The sequence below is a fragment of the Solea solea genome, chromosome 5, assembly GCF_958295425.1.
Source record: "Solea solea chromosome 5, fSolSol10.1, whole genome shotgun sequence".
Lineage (NCBI taxonomy): Eukaryota > Metazoa > Chordata > Actinopteri > Pleuronectiformes > Soleidae > Solea > Solea solea.
The window spans coordinates 21,405,396-21,428,345 of NC_081138.1; the positions used below are offsets into that span (position 1 = coordinate 21,405,396).

General features: G+C 41.2%; 3 protein-coding genes across 4 annotated transcripts; 2 read left to right on the plus strand and 1 right to left on the minus strand.

Moving 5' to 3' along the window:
- The first annotated feature begins 148 nt into the window (after window positions 1–148).
- Window positions 149–5,237, plus strand: ddias (DNA damage-induced apoptosis suppressor). The gene is made up of 5 exons (XM_058630420.1): window positions 149–509; window positions 714–875; window positions 1,398–1,506; window positions 1,631–1,935; window positions 2,086–5,237. The coding sequence occupies exons 1-5, from the start codon at window positions 388–390 to the stop codon at window positions 3,647–3,649; spliced, it is 2,262 nt and encodes a 753-aa protein (XP_058486403.1). The 5' UTR covers window positions 149–387; the 3' UTR covers window positions 3,650–5,237.
- Window positions 5,238–11,653: 6,416 nt separating this feature from the next.
- LOC131460023 (uncharacterized) lies at window positions 11,654–15,546 on the plus strand. Its single transcript, XM_058630258.1, has 3 exons — window positions 11,654–11,876; window positions 12,176–12,318; window positions 12,907–15,546. Exons 1-3 carry the CDS (start codon window positions 11,871–11,873, stop codon window positions 15,431–15,433), a joined length of 2,676 nt encoding a protein of 891 aa, XP_058486241.1. The 5' UTR covers window positions 11,654–11,870; the 3' UTR covers window positions 15,434–15,546.
- A 1,149-nt stretch (window positions 15,547–16,695) lies between these two features.
- LOC131460024 (membrane-spanning 4-domains subfamily A member 15-like) lies at window positions 16,696–22,556 on the minus strand. 2 transcript variants are annotated; one of them, XM_058630260.1, is made up of 7 exons: window positions 22,266–22,556; window positions 19,268–19,424; window positions 19,056–19,172; window positions 18,430–18,486; window positions 18,162–18,314; window positions 17,905–18,018; window positions 16,696–17,353 (listed from the first exon to the last, which is right to left on the minus strand). In XM_058630260.1, the coding sequence occupies exons 2-7, from the start codon at window positions 19,394–19,396 to the stop codon at window positions 17,306–17,308; spliced, it is 618 nt and encodes a 205-aa protein (XP_058486243.1). In that variant the 5' UTR covers window positions 19,397–19,424; window positions 22,266–22,556; the 3' UTR covers window positions 16,696–17,305. The 2 variants fall into 2 exon arrangements, with proteins under 2 accessions (XP_058486243.1, XP_058486242.1); XM_058630259.1 differs by lacking the exon at window positions 22,266–22,556 and adding an exon at window positions 20,148–21,076.
- Window positions 22,557–22,950: the final 394 nt, after the last annotated feature.

The following is a 22,950-nucleotide window of genomic DNA, read 5'->3' on the forward strand; positions in this document are numbered from 1 at the left end:
ATAATTTGTGTTTTTTTGTTTGTTTTTTAGTCCAGGCACAAGAAAACTACTACTCAGTCTTCTGGTTCACCACTAGGTGGCAGTGACCCGCCTGCGAGCGGACTCGCCAACCGCGTGAAAATCAAAACACAAGAAGAAGCAGTTGGTAAACAAACCAGCAGACGTACAGTCGGAGTCTGACCATGTTTATATAATTTACGATGCCAAATAGATCTTAGTTTGAATTCTAATACACTAGATAGACTTTTGCCTTCAAAATGGTCCATAAAAAAGCGTCTGCTTGAGAAGACAATCATGTGTTTTGACTTTGTGAGAAGTTTCCTGAAGTTAGCTTAGCATGCTAGTTGCAGAAGCCAAGGTTAGTTGAGACTCCCCTGCTCCGTCTACATGTCGGCCAGACGAGCTCTGGTGAGCTGTGCTGTGCTGTGTGTTAAAGATACCTGTGTGATTTATCCGTGCTGTAAGAGCTGCTTCTCCAGGATCGATGTGGATCAGCGGGACACGACGAGGTAAAAAAAAAATCTCCAGGTGCTGAGAAGCAAACAGTGGCTTCACCCAGCAGTAGCCACTCCTTGTACTACTTAACATAACTAACTAAAGCTCAACTTATGCAAACTTGTCCAAATCAACAACACATTTGTTCCAGGAGTCATGATCATTCAAACACAACTCCCGCTCACTCCTCCCATGACACATTGTCCTCTTGTCTGCAGATGTCGATGCTCCAGGTGTGGTTACAGTTGTCACAGGGAACTGGTCGATTACAGGTACCGTCTCTCACTGAGGGTGACCCGGGACAGGTGCATATTTGGAGTCACAGTATTCGGAAGCTGCTTAAACCCATTCTTTGGTGTTCATGCAGGTGGATTACAGAGGTGAGCAAAGTCAATGAAGCCCCCTTTTGTACATTGTGTTTATATTTTTCAACTTAATTGATTTGCTGGGAATTTAAAGATATCTTACACTGTCTGTTCTGCTGCATTTGAAGTACTACATCTCTTTCTGTGTGATAATAATAATAATAATAATAATAATAATGCATTTTATTTATATCGCACTTTACATTTGAAAAAAACGAATCTCAATGCCACATGGTAAGAACAATAAAAACACACAAATTCTGTGGCGCTCTGTCACCCATTGTGCGCAGCTTAGTCCTGTGTTGAAAATATAGGCCACTTGTTGAACATCGTACATACATAGTCACAGTAAGTCACTCTCTGAAATGCACATCTCTGTGGTTGTGCATTTGCTATAAAATACAGTGGGACTGTTGTTGGTCAGAGGGAACACAATAGTTAATTTTATTTAACAAGTATTTGTTTAGTTTAAATAGCTCAACTTGTGATTTGAGTTCCCATTAACAGCTTTTATTTATGTTGTATGTTACTTTGCAGGTTGGTGGAAAACAAAGACGGACCAGTCGCACCGTCAGTCAAAGCTAAACTGCTGATTAATGCTGTCGAGGACTGTTTCATAGGCAAACATTTCATCTTTGGTTTAAAGGTACTATTGCTGCTGAGTATTGGATATATTATGGTTTATGCAAATGTCCAATTTCCCCAAAATTATTAAATTTAATTTGTTTGTATGTATCGTTAACTTGACCATTACTTGTCTTTCATTATAGGTGAGTGGAACAGACAGTGGGCTATGCTTTGGAGAGTCTGGCCTCAGTGATGAAAGAGTCCAGTTTATCGCCAGTCAGATGATTCTCCCCAAAGCTGCTGGCCTGGGAGGCTGCACAGTGCTCACTTATTATCAGCTCCTTCTTCAGAAAGCTGCAGAATATGAACCAGGCTCCAGTAATGATCCTGGTAAAACCTTCAGACCCCCAGAGACCCCCCTGCGTCTGATTCCTTATCGTTCTCCAGCCAGAAGCTTTAATAATGCCACATTTTCTGCCTCAGGCCTTCTTTCAATTTCACCACAAGGGTAATGGAATTTGATGATTGTTGCTTTTTTTCCCCTGATAATTATCAGTATTTTCAAATTTTCCCTTTTAACATCATATTTCTCATCTGCTTTTATTAATTTTACTCAATGTTGTGACATTTCTTCATGTTTCATTATTTTTTGGCCTAGATCCCAAGACTGCACCCTCACTCCAACCCCTCCATGGCAACAATCACTTGGCCTGGTTACTTCATCAGCAGAGCAGGACGAAGGAAGCATCAGCCAGGATAATGGAGACGAAAACAGCCGGCAGACAGATGACAACAAAACAACACACGGTGTACCGATCAGCTACCGGGAGAAAGAGACAGTGACAGAGGAGAGAAATCTGTCACCTCCTCCTTTAGAGCACAGTCCTCGTTATAGTCCATCATTTGCTAATCACCCATACACATCTATCGAGGAAGCTGTTGAAAATGGCCCCCTTGCAAGTACTTGGTTCAGTCCCTCACAGCCCAGCCACAAACTGGATTCATCACCCTGCTCAAAGGCAATGGGTTTTTCTACCACACAATCCCCAAAAATGTCTCAGTCCAGCTCTGTGGTGTGGGAGGATCTGCCTTTCTCTGAGAGTTTTGGAGAGTTTTTGTGTGAGGAATACAAACATTTTGACATGGAGCCACATCCACATGTGCAAACTCAGAGTGTAATGGTGAAAAATGACCCAGAAACAAGATCACAACACAAGAACTTGTCAATTCAATCACATTCTGTTCATCAGAGTAGCACGCAAGTAACAGAGAGCCACTCAAGCTTGGGAGACATAGATGGTCTGTCTGAGCAGATGTGCAAGAAGTATGTTGTATGTGTAAATGAGAGTAAAGATTTTAATCAGGAAGACAAAGAGGCCAATTCTCTGTCTTTTGAAACCAAAGAAGAGCAGCTTGAAGGAGATACCTATGATTGTTCACTAGACCTGTTCAGTAGTTCACTCCCAATCGATGAGGACATTATGACAATCAATACTCATGCTGAAACACCTGACAAACTGAGAAGTAGAAAATCCTTCAGTAGTTTAATTCCCACTGGTATACAACACATTGACTTTATTCCTCCGGCTCAGTCCACCCCAGTTTTAAAAGTAAATGATACGTCAGGTTTGGAGAAATTGAAGAGTAAAAATTCAGGACTAATCAGCTCACCTCTTTCTAAACTCAGTGCTAACCAGCTGTCCCACTTTGGAAGAGAGTCTACAAAAGAAAACTTGGTGTGGAGCAAAACACCCTTCAGATGTACCCCAAAAGGAAGGTTCCGGAAACCAATCAAACAAACTCCACGATCCCAGATCATGGGGGTCCAAGCGGGGGCTCTGAACCTGCGGTCGCCAGTGAGGACGAGCCACAAGTGTGACTCGAGTGTCTGTGATGTGACTGCGTGTGGTTGTGAGAACAGCGAAGTAATGGTTCCTCCTACTCCTGTCAGTAAAACACCGCTGAATGTAAAGCTCAGTAGAAGAAGCCATAATAGTGATCTCAGCAGCAGCAGGTTGGGTTCTACTTGTCGAGTTAACTGTAAAAGAAATCTGTTGGAATTTCACCTGTCATCTGTCACAGCGTCAGGGAAACAACTGGCACAAACGGGAAACTGTGGCACGAAATCAGCTCGTGAGAGTAGACTGGATGGATCCGACCTCTGTGACGATGAGAACCAGACATGTGATTGGTCTAGAGATCTGTTCTCTGACTCGGCCTGAGATGTTCTGTTGCAGATTGGTTTAACCAATGTTTTTTTTTTTTAATGTATTTAATGCTCGCAACTTAATTTATGCAAGATCTACTTTGTGTTTAAACAGCAATAATACGGTCACTGCTGCTACTATTAGGATAGGGGAAATGCTTATTTCTGATATGTGACAGTATCTCTTAACTTAAACACATTTTATTGGTACTGAAACCTGGTATTAAACAGGTTCTGGTTTTTAATTATTTAAGCTGGTGTATGCAACATACAACTATTGCCATTGATCAATTTTTCTATAATATTATTTCAGGATAATGAAAATCCATTGATCCGAGAGAGAACTAGACTTTTGCACCTCCTCTATTGTTGGTTACTGTAACTGATCAGAACTGAATATTCCAAAAAACACAAACACATGTAATTCACTTCAACAGAATTGTATTTATTTACAATGTTTTAAAGATTATATACAATCAAAAGGTGATATTTGATTCTTTTCAGAATAACCAATATCATTAAACAGACCCAAAGTAACTATCCAACAAGACTGACTGGCTCATACTATAGTTTTAATTTAGTTTTTGGGGGTGTTTGTGGGCTCCCTGGGAAGCATTTTCCCCACACATCCATGTGCTCCTTATTATTTGGGTCCAGAACTTCTTTCCCTCATTTCCACGATCCTGAAGCCTTACACACCTTTGATGTCCACAGATCCTGCAGCAAACTATGGAATATAAATGCATTATAGCTGATTCCAAATAGTCCTCCCTTGTCCATCTCTATTTCTGCGAAGTGAATCAGAGTGATTGAAATTTAAGGTTGAAACTGTTGATATAAGTAGGAAAATCTCCTGAGACGTACAGAGGTCAGGCATCCTATGACAGTCATCAGGGCATCTGTTGCTGGAGTCACAGTATTATTTGTTTGTTGTTTACAGATGTGGTGGCATTTACAAGTGTCACATGATATATTACAGTGTTGTGTCATGATGGCACCCGTCTTTGACCATATTTACCAATCCATTCATCATACCAACGTAACTCCCCCTCTTATAACTGGCTCATGTCCACAGCTTAGCTGCAATAGCTCTCATGGTTTCCGTCATTGCAATGACTTTCACTGCTACACATGGCAGGCGTCTGTGCGTCCCAAATATGTTATGCAGAAAAAAAAACACATGGTTTTATGCAAGACGTCTGTTTATGTTTAAACTCCTTATCTCTTTATACTGATTAAGTGTGTATGTTGTGTTCTAAATCAATTTTAACTTTGCTTTTTGTCCTCTTAAGTCGTCTGTAAAACCTGCTGTTATGCAAGTCTTGACAGATCTGGTATTATGTTGATTGTTAGACATCAGATGTTCCTCTGTGCCATGATGACTGGTGCTCGCGAGCATGGATTGATTGGAATTTGATGTAATGTGAACAGCATGAGTACATTCTGTTACTGCACACGGTGGAACAGACATCTCAAATTCAGCCCGTGTAAAACTGGACACGTAAACCAAGGTCTGGCTGCCTGAAAACTGGAGCTGCAACTGTATTAGAGTCTACATGTGGCTAAGTGCTCATCAACACTGGCAGTATAGCTCAGATGGAGCACCAGGGCCAGTACCTAAGATACTGGAAGACGTTATAAGCTTTGTTTCCACCCATTTGGGCCTTGGGAAAGGCCACTGTAGTGTCTAAAGTGTGGGTGAAAATCACAAAGCCGTTCTTTCCTTGCTGGTCATGGAAAACCATGCCATGCATACGGAGCTCATGATCAGTGACTCATAGTTCATCTGTGATGAAGGACACTGAAGTCTGTCAGTGAGATTCAAGTTGTCTCCAGCTCCCGTCTAAGCTGCAAATGTACAAAAAATTGTGAAAAAAAAAAATGCTGCTGTTACGGCTTTAAACACAAGGAGCACAAGGTGGAATTATTCCACCAACAAAAAAAACACTCTCAAGGAGGATCAAAACTTACATTTTACTTGGTGACGTGGTCCTTGGACAACAGGACTGCAACAAAAGACAAAAACGAACTGACACGAAAAACAAGGACTATTTATACATGAGGTAGAGGAACACAGGTGAAACCAATGAGGGGCGGGGTTGGCAATCTCAAAGGAGGGTTCGGCTGCAGGACGGAGCAGCTCCCCATTAAAGTCCACGGTCTCATGTTTGGATGTCAATATACTTTTCGGGCGTTTATTTTTAAAGTCAATGACCTTGTGTCACTTAGCAAGGATGTGCCCATGACACATTAGTAACTTTGGCCTCATAGCCACACCACTGGCTCACAACCGAGTGTGTTCTCGGTTTATTTTACAGCTGTTTGAAAGACACCAGAGTGACAGTAACAGCAGAAGCATAATATGTGTGTCACTGGGTGGATAAGTGCTGCTACTGCTTCCTGTGAGGGAGTTAAATATTACACTTTTCGACACAGGCCTTGTTTTCAGCAATATACCCCGTGTTCGTATTAATAGGAAGGAGGAAGACGTGTTACAATGTCCCAACCGCTGGAACGGAACCAGGGACATCTTGATTTTAGTAAATACAGCCGTATATATATCAAGGCCAACAAGACCCTCTGTCACTTTTTAATGCCCTCCTGTCTAATTTGACTGACTCAGTCAGCTCCCTGTTACTCCTGTTGACAGCCGAGTCTTATAGCTGACTTGCATTTCTGTTGCTGCTGTGTCTGTTGTTTTTGCAGACGATGTTAATAATGCAGGGATCAGAGTGTGGAGTGCCATGCCAGAGAGCTAAGTATAGCAGCTGCCAAATATCAGGACTACAGTGTTGTGGGTGTGTGGGTAAAACACACAGATGATGGGACGAAGATGATGTGAAGTTGGAACCAAATGTAAACTGGAGGAGTTTTACTACTTGCATTGCATGTGTGGCTGAGGTGGACGGCACGCAGTCAACTGGTGTCTGGTTTGTGTCTGTGTTCCTGCACGGGTATGTATTCTAGTTTTTGTGTCCATAAATAAATGCACTTATAAGCTGTATTCATATAGCACACAGTAACAAAGTACAAAGTGCTGTACAGTAATTACAAACTAAATATAGAGCTGGGGGAAAACAAAAGTGGGAAAGCAAGCAATGGACATGTGCCAAGAGGGCTGGAGGCCGGTACAAACACCGAAAGAAGAACAAGTGTAAATAAAACTAAAGCAGAAACAGAACCTTCCAGTTAAATAAAAATAAAAGCACACAAAGAACAAGCAGGTGGAAATAATCACACACCTGTGTTTGCCTATACAGGAGTCCATGAAATGGTTTTCAACTCAATTAATCTTTATTTATCAGGGACAATGAGACATAGTGGACATAGTGGACATAAAATGCATCTGTATATGTATTGCACATAAGAAATAAAGAGTATCACATGTGCAGTAAAAATGACAATAATATAAGACAGTATAAACACCAACATTTAAGACCTATCTCTCATCTACCTAATACACTTCATAACAGTGTGACCTTATTGAGACCTAATAAAAAAATGGGTACAATGTTGTTTTGTTTTCAGACAGTTCTTGACCTTTACAGTGAAAGTTTTCAAGTCTTTTATCAGTTTTATTTCATTCGGCATTGAATTCCAGATGTGACTTCCTTTGATGGAGAAAGTTGATTGCCCAACTGTAGTTCTGCGGTGGGATATTTTACAGTTGTTATTGACAGAGCTCCTGGTTTCAGATTCATCCATGAAAGCAGTGGTGTTTTCTATGTGACACTCATGATATACATGTTTTCAATCGTTTTAATAAAACACAGACTACAATGAATAATACACTGACTTTCTCAAGTACTTAGTTTTTAATCAGTTTATCACCAGGGTGTCCCGAGAATATTGGCTAAAAAGGTAAAAAAGAAATATCCCCCCTGTGATTTTTCGAACTGTCTTGCTCACATATTCATGTTTTCCAGTCGAGATGGTAACTGGTCCGGCTGATTCTTTTAAGGCACTCTTTTGTGATATCTTGTGGCATTGAGGAACACCCCCTCGTGGCGTTTTTTGGAAACGGCCTGTTGCATGTGAAAAAAGATACGTGCTCAAAGGAAGTACAGACCGTGCGCTATGGCAGCACTGAACAACTGAAGAGCCACCACTGGGACACCAGTTGTGTCGTGTCATGCCTGCAGCTGCATACTGCAGGACTGGCCCTTTGATGTGTACAGTATGTGCCAGCCAGAGAATCTTGGCTTCGATAGCTATAATAGAAAAAAAAATGGATATAACCTTTAGTGTACGTAAATATAACCACAAGTCTCTGTTTCAGTGACTTACAATTTCAGTTCGTAATGAAAACGTTTGGGTATTTCATAATCTGTCTTGTCAGCGGTTTACTCAATAAAGCCAGACATAATGATGATGATTCAAAATTTGGCCTTATTTTGTCATGTGCCATGCAGATATTTGCCTGCAATATAACAATATGTATATTATATAATCACAGCTCACCGCTCTCATCTGTGCTCATGAGCTTTAGGAAATGACAGAGTGGGATCGAGAGGATACAAGTGGCTGAAATGTCTGTCGTCGTCCCGAGAGACAGACCCTGTTCAGACCAAGGTCATTATACTGTAGTTAACGAAAACTAACAAAATTACGAAAACTAAAATTGAAGAAAACATTTTCATTAACTGAAATAGAAACAAAAAGATATCTGAAACTGAATTGTGTATACAAAACTAACTAAAATTTGTTTAAGTTATAAACCAAGAGGGAGTTGGGCTCAATTTCCCAAAGATTCCCATTCAAGCTGAGTTATTTTTGCAAACAATGGAATTGTCCCCCCCTAGTGTCTAGTCCATATATTTATTTTTTTCCTGGTTGGTTTCAAGAGGAACCCAGAATACTACATCAATTTCTACATAAGGTCTACGGTGAATACACACAGGTGTCATGTCTGTGAGCTAGAACAAAATAATGTCTTTAAAGTGTTACTGTGCAGATGTGTCCATTGTGTGCTGGGGGACAGTTTGTGTTCATACACTTGAAAGAATGTGGCCACATTCATCCCCAGCGAGACCACCTTTGAATATGGTTTTTGTGATGGAATCTGAAAATGCAATGAGTGTATTCACATCTGTACAGCAAGCCCAGTCTGCTTGGAGACTCAGGATTGATGTTAATAGCAGGTCTTAACAGGGCCATAGGTTGAAGAGTAAAGTCACTGCTTCTTGGAGCCAGTTGAGGTGATGTAGGCATCTCAGCAGGATGTCCCCCTGGTGCCTTCTATGGGTTTTTTTCCTAGTGTCCAGTTGGACAATAAACCTCCTGGCAGACCCAGAACCCACTGGAGGTTCCACTATATCCTATCTGACCTGTGGGAATGCCTCAGAAGCCGGAAAGCGTTGCTAGATTGAATGTCTGGTTCACTAGCCACTGTGACCTGACTTTGAATAAACAGAGATGGATGGGTGGATGAGGCTTCAAATATGCACAGATTATACTCTTGTTTGTCAAAGATCAAGATCACTGACCTCAAGTGTGCGCTGTCTTTGCGAATGCAATGTACCAGCAGTGCCATAAGGGAAGTTTATTATATCTGGCACAAATGCTGAACTTCAAAAAAAGTCCCCCACAAGTCGCGGTAAATACATGCGGTTATGCGATACGCAGTTTAACCATCAAGATTATTAAACGGGGATCGCCACGGTGGTCATTATTTTAAACTTGGCTCTCGACTTTTAGCTGTTATATGAGGACTGTCCCAGATTGTGATATGTTTCCACAGGCCGCAGCTGTGTGTGCGTGTCTGAGTGTGTGCCAAGGGAGACCCTCTCCTCTTTGCATGCAACCACTAGAGTACGTGAGCTGTTTCACCACATGCCCAGCGAATTGAAACACTGTTTCCAGGTTAGCCGTCCCTCTGTCTGCGCATCCCATTCTTATGTAGTGTCTATACTTTCGAGATATTTCTTTAGAATTGGTGCAAAGGTTCACTTGTACTCAAAAATGAGGTGACTCAAAAGTCACCATACCATGCAGCAGTAACCCTCTCACCCTTCCCTCACTCTCCAGGTCGAACAAATAGTGACGGCCATAGAGGTCAAATGATTGAATAACCTTTTCCTGATTCAGACTCAACTGTACTGAGTGTTTTATTGGTTAAAAAAATCCCCCACTTTCATCAGACATTCATGGACTGAGACAAAATGATGATTTTTGAGAAGAAATAGGAGGAAAAGTAAAGAGGTGAACTCAGGAACACAAGAGAATATTGTGACCTCATCTTCTATTGCAACTTAGCAGGTTGATAATATAATGCTTTGTTGAAGAAGTATAATATGGATACAATTATAGAATATATACATTGAGGTGCATATTAAAAACTAAATTATTATTATTATTATTTTTCTATAATAACAATCATAACCAATAAAACCTAATCAGAGACCGATGGCATTATCAATATAGTTAGCACTGACTTATATTTTGCAAACTTTACATATTTTGTCATACTTAAGGTTGGCACCGAAAGTCAATAGGTTATTATTAACTTATAAGTACTGCTACTCGACTTATTTTTAATGGAACTATGTGCTGCTGTGTGGCAGTAGTATTTCCATTGCACAGTTGCCAGGGACAAAGTACGAGTACCCTGTGGACAGCCAGAGAGGTGGCTGTAACATTAGCATGAGAGGAGGAAGCGTGACAAGCACATGGTGTGGAAGGGTGGAGAAATGGCTTAGTATGGAGTTGTCAACAAATCGTCAGCCGCGGGGGGCGGCTCTTACTTTTATCACATGGACGCTTCCCTGTGTAGAAATGAAGCAGATAGAAACGTGTGGGCCTTCTTTAGCACAGTGGCTGGTGTGGCCCACAATGGGTTCATGAGCTCACACTTACTTCCACCACTTGTCAGATATTGAATATAAAATAATTATACTGCTGGGCTTTCTTTAGAGTGTACAATACTCTGTACACAATAGAGTGTACAGAGTATGCAGCATTTTCCGAAGTCTAATTTAATCCAAAGCCGCTGCTCTGTGCCGGCATTTACTGTTTTCTCATTGTTTTGCTTTTTGGGAATGTTTCTGGGCTGAAACCTCACCTAAGAATCGCAAGTTGAGTGAGGCTAAACTCTTGAGAGGACAAAAGCAGTTCAAAAACCTGAGTGGATCAGGGATTGACCTTTGTGCACTGGCATGCTCTGAAGGAGAAGACAGGGATGAGGAGCGACACAGAGGCGGTGTCTTTTTTAGTTGAACTGGTTCGTGGTAGGGGCGTGGTAGCTTGAAGCTAACGTGAGGACATTTCTATAACAAACGTAACATACTCCTAATAACGACAAACTAACCTTGGTCCAATCTGGCTAATTCAAGCTACCGTGTCTGGGTCTGTGGAAGTGTGACTGACCTCATGTGTTAACATGTTCGACTCCAGTTTATTACTAGAGGATTTTCAAATCTGACTTGATTTTAAAAACGTGGAAGACCACAGACACAACAAACTTTGTAATCAATTTCAATGTTTCAATCCTGAGAAAGCACGGACTAGACGATCCAGTCAAGACGCAGGATTGGATGGATGTGGACTGTCGGCGTCGTCATTTAAAGTGTTATTGGGCACGATCACTCAAATAATAAGAAAAAATATTAGTTGAGCCTCATCTTTAGGTGTTTAGGGACATTTTGGATGGACGTTCTCTGTCCTGAGCTCCTCTCACCAGATGGGCATGGACAGAAACACAGGCGTGACAGATGCCCCATGGCAATATTCTCTGTTACTCTAATACTTTGCCCGTATTGATGCATTTATTGTCTGCCTGTCTTTCAGTCTCAAGGTTGGCAGTTGTTCCGAATGCTAGGACAGCGACTTATCCACAGCTGCTTAGATAGATAGATAGATACTTTATTCATCTCACAGAGAGATTCATGCTGTGAATAGAATGAGACGATCTATTTGAAATGGTTCTGTGTTCTCCTGCTGGCTCTTGGTGGGCTGGTCTCAGTCTCCCTCCATATCAGGCAGTGGAGACTCTGACGTGAGATGCCAGGACTCCAAATAAGCACCTGCCCACTGGCGTCATGCTGATCCCAATATGAAAAGCGTGTGATTGTTTTCCGAACAAGACGGTGTGCGTAGATAGTAGACCGGTTCTATATACACTCCATGGAGTTTCTCCTCTCCTTTCAATTGCAAGTCAGACCCGGTAAGACTCACACAGGGCGGTTCACACTGCACACCTCAGGATATTGAAGGTTTGCTGCATCTCTTACAATAAAAACATGGAGGTAAGAAGATATTTCTTTATGATTTAATAGAAAAATATAATGACTTTACTTTCAATAATTCTTTTTAAATACTCTACACTTTTATTTGTGTTCACTGTAGCTGCTGACTAAATGCAAACTGAAAATACACATTTAAAGCAAACTTTTTCCCCCCAAATATTTGTCCATGCTTCATTGAAAGATGATGACTTTGTGTGTTGTTGTAGTTTTTCGGTGATATTCATCTATTTGATTTTGTCATCTAAGCAAAACGTTTGTAAACTAAACAGAAATAACCCGCTGAGCTCTGTCTGCTGCAGGCGTCGTCATCCTGTGCCCAGGTTGTCAGTAGCCACAGAGCATCACTGCTGATGAGTCTGAACCTCCAAAGACAACAAGCTCAGTTCTGTGACTGTGTGGTCAGACAGAGACTGAGCCCAGGTCAACTGTACCCAGCACACAGGTGAGCAAGACAACCATCCGCACGGAATTGTCCCCCCCTAAAAATGACTGCAATCCTTTTTTTATGTATGATAGGGAAGAATCTGAGAATTATCAGAGCCAGAAATAACATTGCGTGTCTACAGACGTGCATATCAGTGTGGTTGTCAGTATGGTGCTTTTAGAGTACCTGAGTGAATGACGTGATGATCCATCACTTGATATAAAGTGTGAGTAACCTGTGTTTAGCTTTAGGTACAAAAAGCACCTACTTAGAGTGAGGAAACCATGAGTTAGGAAACCACATTGATCATCGCAATAGCCTGTCCTCATAACAACAAATGTTCTGGTGTCAAACTGTGGTCTGTTGGTTGGTGGACGCCTTTAAATGCAACCACCGTCCACCTCCACTTACTGGTGACAGTTTTGTGTAAAATACATGTATAACACAAAAGTATTTAGGTGTTATAAACTACATAATTTTACGTCACTGCGGTTGCTGTTTATTTGTATGGGGATATCATTTCTTTTAGGGCCACACATGTACGTATTGGTGAGATATACACAAACAACAAAGCGTGAGAGTCATAGTTCCTCTTTGCTCCTGCAGATGTGTCCTTGCGGCTTCAAGTCCAGTGCTAGCGTCTATTTTGTCCTCTAGCGGAGCCCTGGTGGAACTGCAGGAACCCTGTCTGTCCGGTTCGGTGCTGGCACATCTTATGGACTACATTTATACTGGAACGTTGCCATACACTCGTACCCAGCAGTGCTATTACAGTCTGCTCGCTGCCGCTCACTACCTGCAGATGGACGAGCTACTCGAGGCCCTCAGGGCTTGGCAAGAAGCAAACGACTCTGACGTGAAATCTTCATGTAAAGACAGTGTGCGAACTGCAGCAAGTTCGCGGGACAAACAGCTTAATCGGCATTCAGACAAATTTGAAATATGTCATGCAGTCCAGGGGCATTTGGCAAGTGTGGACTCCTGTGTCAAAGGCAGAGAAACGGGTATAAATTGTGCAAATTGCTGTGGCAGAGACGATGTGAAGAATGAAAGCAACTGTTCGAGTTTGTCCGAGGACTGCACCAATAATTTAAACACAGTCAACTGCAGACAAGTGACTTATGTGACACCTCGGGAGTTGATTCAAAACGTCTCTCATACCACTAAAGTACATGGAGAGTCTAAAGTGGACAAAGAGGTGCAAAAGAATCTATTTCAATCTTCTGGCATTGTAGCACCACACACTTGGCAGAGGAGCACAGAAGACGAGCGAGTGAGCAAAGTTGGGGACAGTGAGGACAGTAGGTACTCGTTCCCATCCTCATCACCACATCCATGCAGTGGGGCGGTGCCTGTCATCCGACATAGCAGCAGGGCAGCTACGCTCCAGCTGGCACGAGAGTCTACAGTCCCTACACAGGCCTCAGTAAAATCCAGCAGGATCCCAGTCCCAAGATCTGAAAGCACAGGCAGTGACAGCACTGTGGCAGGTATTTCTACCAAACACACAAACCACATACAGCATCAGGATCACAGAAACTGGGATAACCTGAATAGTTCAGATCGATGTTCAGCACAGGATTTTAGTTGCATATCTGGCACGGATCACCCTCACATTCTAGAACAAAGTGGCAGTAGCATCAGTGCAGATTATTTTATGGAAGAGGATGAGAACATCCACCATACTCAGAGAAATATTCACACTGAACATCGCAGAGATGATTTAGGGCTGCGGAATGATGGTCCCAGTCGTTTTAACCGCAGATCAAAGCATAAAACTGAACTCAGGTTTGATGATCCGCCCTCCAAACATCAGCCTCTGGATGTGTCCGACAGCCACGGTGTATCGGCAGAGAAGCTCTCACAACACCAGGGAGTTGTAGTTCCACTTCCTGTGGAGAAGTCAGAGGCAGAAAGCGACCCTCACTATGAAGATATGTGTTCGGCCGATGAGGAACAAAGCTACTCCAGCAAATGTCCACCTGAAATGGACAGACGAGACCTCCACTCTGAACTCTGTGAACCCAAGAAAGACTGGTGCCGTCAGCTGTATAAACGTGAGACAAGCACACGAGACTCTCACCCTGACAACAGAGACACAGCACGGGGAGACAAAAGAAACCATTGTGTTGTTTTCACCACTCCAGAGTCAGCAAGTGTAGATAATGACTGTGGGCATCTCTTTGCCTCAAACCATACGTCGGTAGAAGCTGAAAAAATGTCAGAAAACGCAGAGATGTGCTCGTCGTTCCCAGTGTCGACGGACAGCGAAATGTGTGACCCCATGTATGATGTAGTGGGACAGTCTTACTTTGGACATCTTCATTATCACTGTCTACCCCAGGAGGACACACACCTACTGCACATAGACTCTGACCACAAACACTACCCACCCAGCCACCCTGATTATTCAGACCAGACCAGTGACGAAGAGCAGGACGGGACCTTCGACAGTTCTGGTCAACACAGAGCTGCAGAGGCGACCCAGCAGGTTCTCCTGCTGGACATTAGTGCTAAACCCGCCGAGTTGCTTGTGTCCTACAAACACAGAGCGGATGAAGGGGAGAAAACAAACGACAGAGAGCAAAGGAATGAGGTTGACGAGGCAAATAATAGACGTACTCCGGCAAAACTTGGAAGCGAGAGTTTTGTTGAGGGCAAGACTAAACCGTGGGATGCGGAGACAAAAAGAGAAAGAGATGCTGTAAGTAAATACCAGATAGACATAATACCAGGTCCTGATGTCACACATAATACCGGATTAACGGAGAAGGTTTCCGACCCCGAAACAGTTTGTTCACGCCCTGGTGTGCCAGACTCTTTACAAGACTTGATGTCATCTCACTCGTCTGTCTGCATACCCTCTGCCCTTTCGGCCAGCATGCCAAGGAATATATCAACTCATCTGTCAACGCCTCTTCACCCTTTCCAATGTTTTCTGTGCGACCGCTCCTTCAGCCAGCGCGGCTCTCTGAATAGACATGTGAGGAGCCACCTCGGTGTGCGGCCCTTCCCCTGCCCCTGCTGCCCTATGACCTTTTCCCGGCAGTACCGTGTCACTGAGCACATGCGTGTTCACCAACGGTGTCCACAGGGCGGCGACTTTCCCAAGCACCCTGCCTCTTCAATGTGAGGACATATACAGAAGTTGACAATACATGCAAATAACAAAAAAAGTCCATAATTCAAAATAGTTTTTTGTTTTTGTTTAAATGGAGTTTAATGCAAAATATGTGCATGAGAAACAAACAACTCACATTAATAATTATGATATCATTATTATTATTATTATTATTATAATATGAGGCCTGTATTCTTATCATTTATTTTTTTAACAGAAGGCTTCACAATATAACCAATATTAAATTTGAAACAGTTCTTTAAAAAATGATTCCAGTACATAAGGGTGTCCTAATGTAATCTCATACGGGCTCCTTATCCAAGGAAACATTCCCTGCTTTAGTGCAGGTAATGTTACAGCATGGCTACAGTTTTTCATTACTGTTTGTTTTTCCCAAAAACATCAAAATCGCACTGAATGGTGATACAGAGAAGTATCCTTCATGCAGCATGTACAGATGTAAACAGTGTTCTCTGTTCCTACTTTAGCTTACGTTAACAAAACCACAGCAGCTAATTCAGAAGAAAAACCTGTTCACTAAAGGGAAATTAAATTAATAGTTTAGTTAGTTACAGACGACCAGGAAGAGGTTTTTTTTTTTTTAATCTCAAGTGTTTGGAATGAAACTGTGGAACTGTATGAATGTGAAATGAAATCCAAAACATGAACCAATTCAAATTGAGGTATCAATACATGACTTTCACACGGTACATCATAGAAGAGGAGGCGGTTGTCAAAACATGACGTAAACAGAGGGGATTGTTTTAAAGATATACTTGATTTGTCACCATTTAACTCTGGGTTGGTGGTGATGGCTGGTCTGTGTGCATTTGTATAGGTTTGTATATGTGCAGGAGTGTACATATGTGTATATATATATATATAAGTATGAATTATGTGATGAAGTGTTGTAGAAAAGATGTCAACAGGAAGCCGTGTTGATGAACTAATTCACATTTCAAGGAGAAGCGGTGAGGAGTAAATATATGTTTTTGACTTCTTCTCACTCCTTTTCAGACATGAGAAGAAGAACGTGAATGAAGTAAACTTAAAACTATAACAACAACGTTTTCATGGGAAGTGACGCAATGCAACTAGAATGTTCTACTTTAACTTTGCGTTTACTAAGTATCATTTGAACAGTTATAAGCACTTCATTTAATAAGAGTAATAAGAGCAAGTATAATTATCCAATGATGAAAACATTTCTATTACTTTTTTTTATGCATGTCATTGTTTTCCAGAGTGTAATCCAGAGATCTGAGACTAACAGACAAGAGCAATTATTTTTTTATGTGTTATATTCATTACAGTGTGTATATGACTAAATGAGACATAACATTTTGTAGTTTGTTTTTTTCCTTAAATCTGGTTATAAACACTTGTGATTTGTATGTTTGATTTGTGTCATTGTGGATCTAAAAATGTGAAGTTGACTTTTTTCCTCTGGTGTTATGACAGTGTTTCACTGAAAAAAACACGCACTGTAATAATAAAACTTTATCTATACCACTGGTCAACATTGAAATGCTGTACAATATCAGCAGTATAGAACAGACTAGTAATTTTTTTAAAAGTAACGGGTAGAAATAACTGAATCCATAAAAGCAATAGGCCACAGACTTAAACCTGGTATTAAACCTGAACTTATCTCAACAACCACAAATCTTGATTCGTAGAACAGTCTTCTAGTCTCTTCAGGCGGTCAGTTAATCCAAAAGCATAGTAATAATAATAATAGATCACAGTCATTTACAATATGTATTCCATAAAGATAAAAAAGGCATCATGTATCCACATAGAAAAATACTTTGCTGTTTTTGAATGCGTCATAAATCTTCTGTCTGCTTAGCTCCTCCCACGTCAGCCATTTTCTCCTGCTCATCACTGAGTCGGAGGTGAAGTCGGATCAGTGGTCATCACAACAACGGCCTGAAGGTGTGAGAAAGAAAAGCACTGTGACGCTCGACTTAACAACGAGACTCAAACCGATCGTTTGATTTCCAGAACATTCAGGTGAGGGTTGAAGGCTGGCTTGAGCACGCAGAATTAATCCTGTTCAAACGTGGGCTCACTCTAACATCGGCTGGACATTTGACCCGGGGGCTGCTCTGTTAACCCTTAGAACACAGCATTTTGGCTGCTTTTTTCCATTACTATGTTAAAACGTACAGTTTTACAGAGGCTCTAAGGATGTGCAATATAGAGCGTCTTATATCCTTTTTTTCAGCACAAACTAGGTCATCTGATGAATTTTGTCCATTTTCAACAACTATAAAAAACACACCTGAGCAAAAAGTACTCAGAAAAGAAACATTTTGTGACTTCTGCACAATTACTGCTACTCTATATCACTACTATGGGCGCACCTGCGGCACAGATCTATGCCATGTGAGCACTAAGGGTTAAGTTACAAAAATTTAAATGATCTCTTATCAGTCTTATCAGTAATATATACGTGTTTTTAATGCACATTGTTTTACCTGGCTCTTTGTGGAACGTAGGGCAGCAGTTGCCAGCGTTGACATCACAATAACTATAATTACACCAGCCGCAGTGTAGAATGCAAGGATTATCCCCAAGACCATTCCCATGGACTGGACAAAGGGACAATAAAGGACCAGGTTGTAATGCAGTAGGACAGATTGGAAAAAAAATAAGATACATAAATGATATAAACGTTATATGTGTCATGATTTGAGATGAGTGGAAAAACTAACACCACAAAATCAATAATTACCGCGTAATGTGAAGTCTCTTCATACTCTGTAGAATTGTATTCCAAATGGTACGAGTGGGCGCTGTGGCTGTAACCCAAGTCAGCCAGGATTAACAGTAAACTCCACAATGCCGCCAGCGCAGTCACAACACTCAGAGCCAGCGATGTGGTAACCTGCATGTAGACGAACACGTTGAAACTTAGCTATGTTGGTAATACTTGATACAACACGGAGAGGTAGAGTAATGATGTTCAACGGTTCATTCACAAAGGAGAGAGTAAAGCTTACGGTTTTCTTTGTTGGATTGTGCTCAGTCAGAATGTACAGAATCCCGCATACGATGAACTGTGAGAGGAGGAGGAGGAGGTGGAGGAAAGCTTCGTTATCTATCTATAAGCCAGTGGTCAGCAATTGGTGGTCAAAACTGGCCCACCAGCATCAGTCTCTGGTCCGGCAGATAATTTAACAAATCTGATCATAAATTATTTGCTTGACTTCACAAAAGAAACAGTACATTTCACATTGACTTCAGAGCTTTTATTCTGAAAAAATATGAACTTATTCAAATAGATTATGTTGCTATAATTGACAGGTAACCTAAACTAAATGTTTGGTTTGAAAGGCTCATGCCTCTTCCTGTTACGACACTCTGACCAATCAGTGGGCAGCAGTCGATGTCACGCAATAGTATCGGCTCAGCTCGCTTGGAACCTCGCCAGAACAGGTACTCAAAAAATAAACAGGTACCACGTACTATCGCTAATGGAAATGACATCTGTTTCCACATCTGTGAGTGCAGAGGTCGAGTAATTGCAGCAGCCCTACGTCAGGCTTCTTAAATACAGGTATTGTTGATGCTTCACTACTAAATTATCATCAACATCAACTACTGATTTTAATAAACCTCCACCAACCAGTGATCCCTGCAGGAAGCCAGGTGGGAGGATGATGTACAAAGACAGATGCAGGTTGTCCCCCCACAGTGCGATGGAAATCATAATGAAAGCTGTGCCCAAGATCAAAATAACAATCTGAAAGAGAAACAGACACAAAGTCTAACATGACATCGCAAGTTCTTTTCTATTTTAATGTCCACTTTTCACGAGTGTGGGTGTGTGCGTCTTACACCAAGAATCTTGGGCTGCCCTTTAATGAAGCGATGTAGAGGTTTGTTGCCCCCGACAGTGGTTCTTGGAAGAGTGGCATCAGTCCACTCTGGTCCAGGTTGACTCGCTGAGTAAAGCTGCACAGACATCTTACAGACTGATCGGACCGTTGTCACACTATTTACGGGGTAAAATAAAACACAGTTTACACAATTGTGTGTTAACCACACCAAAGCATGGATGGCATTAACTTCTCTACATTGGAAAGTGGCATTTATTGGCTACCCCGCTCAAAACACATGTTGGAATTATGATAATCTTGTTTGATAGGGAAACTGAAAAGACTTGACCTTTCATTTTAATTGACATTTTAGCAACCATCACAATACAAATCATACCCTGGAGCTTTTGAGATTGTAATATCATTGTTTTCTCAATTGTTTTTTTTTTCAATTGTTTCCAGAAATCCCACAAAACAAGGAACAAAACCAGTGAACACTGAGCTCAAACCAACAACATTCCTCTACAAATACAGCTCCCATGATGCCCTGCTGTAAAACCACTCGCTAAGACTCACGGGATATGATGCCATTAACGCGCCGTTGTGTTGAACGTGTTTGAACGTGTGTATTTAAATGAAACTATCCATGCAGCAAAGCGGCACAAACTCGTTTTTACGCCAGTCAACAAGCGTTTACCTCGAACTAACTTACAATACTGATAATTATGTGAGAAATGTTTCCCACCTTTTTTTTTTTTTTTTACACCGTTTAGGATACGTTTCAAAATTCCTGACAACAAGAAACGTCTTTAGACGCTAATTCTAAATAAGTTCACAATAATAATATGAGTAAATAGACACACCCTAACACAAAGTCATTAAAAATAAAAGCCTCAGACCTGAATCTGCTGCGCGCGGACGGAGCTGCTCAGTCACATCTGGAGCAGCAGATGTCTCATCACTCTCACGGTTGATCTGTGATCGGTATGTGAGCGATGGTAAGTAGTTAAAACTGTAGCCTGACCTGCTACATGAACCCCTCCAGTGTATAGTTGTCGTATAGAAGGATATAACGTGAAGGAATCGATACACGTCCTTGTGTTTTGATGAGGACTACGTTATTGCAACGGCGGAGGGATTTGTAATCAAAAGTTTGGTCTTCCCGTGTGAAGTGGTCGAGTTCCACCCACACGTAACAGTCCTGGAAGAAGTTTAAAACATACTCATGTTTGTTAGCCTGTGGAACAGCACTAAGTTATGCAGTCAGATGTTTATGGTAGTCAAAATGTATTCACACTCACTGGCCACTTTATTATTAGGGAAACAGCACTTGTAATAACATGGGTGGAGTGGTATCCAGTGAGATCTTCTGCTGGTGTAGTCAGTCTTGTATAAAGTACTTAAAATGGATACTTGAGTAAAAGTACAAGCAACTTACCAGAAAATGACTTAGGTAGAAGTTGACGTCACTTTTTTTGGTCATATAACTTAAGTAAAAGTCTTAAAGTATATGACATTTACTGTACTTAAGTATCAAAAGTAATTGTCTGATATAAAATGTACTCAAGCTTTAGAAGTAAAAGTGAAGAGTAAGGATTGAGCCATGAGTTGTCTTTCAACTGGAAGGGTCTGGTTTCAATTTCGGGCTCTGCTAGTCCATCTATGTGTCCTTGAGCAAGACACTTGTGAAGGGGTGAAAACTGTAGAGTAAAGCAGCTCACCAAGACTAGAAAAGCTCTATATAAATACAGACCATTACCAACTCTTCTTCTTCTGATTTTATTTGGTAGTAACGAGTGACAAAGCTAGTTAGAGGAAATGTAGGGGAGTAAAAGTAAAAGTTGCTAGAGATACAAATAACAATGTAAAGTACAGATTCGAGAATTGTACAAAATAAAGTAACAAAATATTTGTAATTTAAAGAAAACAAAACGTCTGTGAAAGGTTAAACATGCAGGGTTTATCTATACTGTATATTCACAACATAGAGAACCAAGCGCATAAAGTCTATTTATTGAACATGGATGGGGCATCTCTTAATGTAGCTTTCTCCGCCGGTTGTAAACTCACTCTTCTTCACTCAAATTTTAATAACCCCTAATAACAAGTGTTTGTTTGAGTTGCTGTTGCCTTTCTATCATTTTTGACTCCTCTGACGACTGAAATCAGTGAGTCATTTTCACTGGCATAGAGCAGGGAGAACTGAGATTTCATTACATTCAGAACAATCAGAAAGCCAGTGGAGAGGCGAGTAGTCTACTGGTGTGATCCCAATTTCTTCTTCCTTCAATTTGGAAAACCTGCGCATGCTAAAGAGATAATGACTGTTCTACACCGGTGTATGTCATATATTTGAATTTTAATAGGGATCGTATGATATGTGAATGGTTTACGAAAAACAAAAAACCAAAACTGTCAACCAACACTTTCAGACCTGACAAAGGAGCGTTTGTGTTCATACACCAGACAAAAGGGGTTTATCTCTTCAAACTGCTGAGCAACTGTGGTTTTTTTTTTTTAGACTTTTTGTGTGCGCTTGTTTGTGTTTTCAGTCCAGTACTCCATGTTCAAGTTTCACTAGCACAGTCTTGCTGTTACTTCTATCTGTCTTTGTCATAAAACAAATCACTTCCTGTGCGCAGTGGGGGAGAGTCAGTGGGCAACACGGGATCTAAACACCGCTAAACTGTGATTTACAGAGAGTAAATCACTACTGTGCGAACTCATTTGTCAGTGCCTTCAACACAATGAACCATTTAGTAATATTTACAAGCTATGCACGACAGCATTAAGGTCAGGGAAAACATATGAGCCAAAACAATGACACAAACACTTTTCTAAACACACAACCAGCTCACAGTGAGCAGGAACCAGCTGACCTGCTTATATAGCTTCCCAGCCAGGTTGATTATCCTCAGCTGTGTGAAAACACAGGTGCTCTCAATAACTCCTGATTAACAAAGAATGCTACTGCTACTCTGCTACTCTGTCCACAACAGTAAACATGCATGTCTTACCTTCTTTTCTTTATTTCATGTTGACAAAAAAAAGTATGAGCAAATGTATGAGTCAAACTTCTGCTCAGCAAAAACTTAGGAGGGGTTAGAAGAGGTTTCTGTGTGTGTGTGTGTGTGTGCGTGTGTCCGGCACAGAGGGTCACAAGGGGCTCGGGCTAAAATGGAGAAGTGTAAGTAATGTGATTCAGTTTAAAGGAAGAGAAGGGGGAACAAGAACACATGTTCTGTTTTCTGTGGGACTGAGACAACACCTCCAATCAAGCGTGTGTCCACATTCTTGAAAAACATGGATGTAAAAAAGGAGCTGTGTGAGAAAACAGGGGAGGATATCTACAGAAAGAGGGACAGCAGAAATGGAAAGAAAGGGGTTGGGCTTTTCGTAAAAGGCTGCCTTGTCTGAAAATGAAAAACAGCTGTTCATTTTGCAGCAAGCCAAGAGAGATGAGATGTTTCTTTTCCCCTGTCATGACAAATAATAATCCTTGTCTCTTTTCATTAGCAAGTAGCAACAATAATATGTTCTGCTGCAGTTAATGTATTGTTGTGTCAACATCGCAACATCTCAATATGGGTAGGGTAAGCCCTAAGTGTTATTGCCATTTAATAACCATTTGGTACCTCAAAGAGTCAGTTTTAGGTCCAAAAATGTTTATTGTGTGTGTGTTAATGACATTTGCAGACAAAA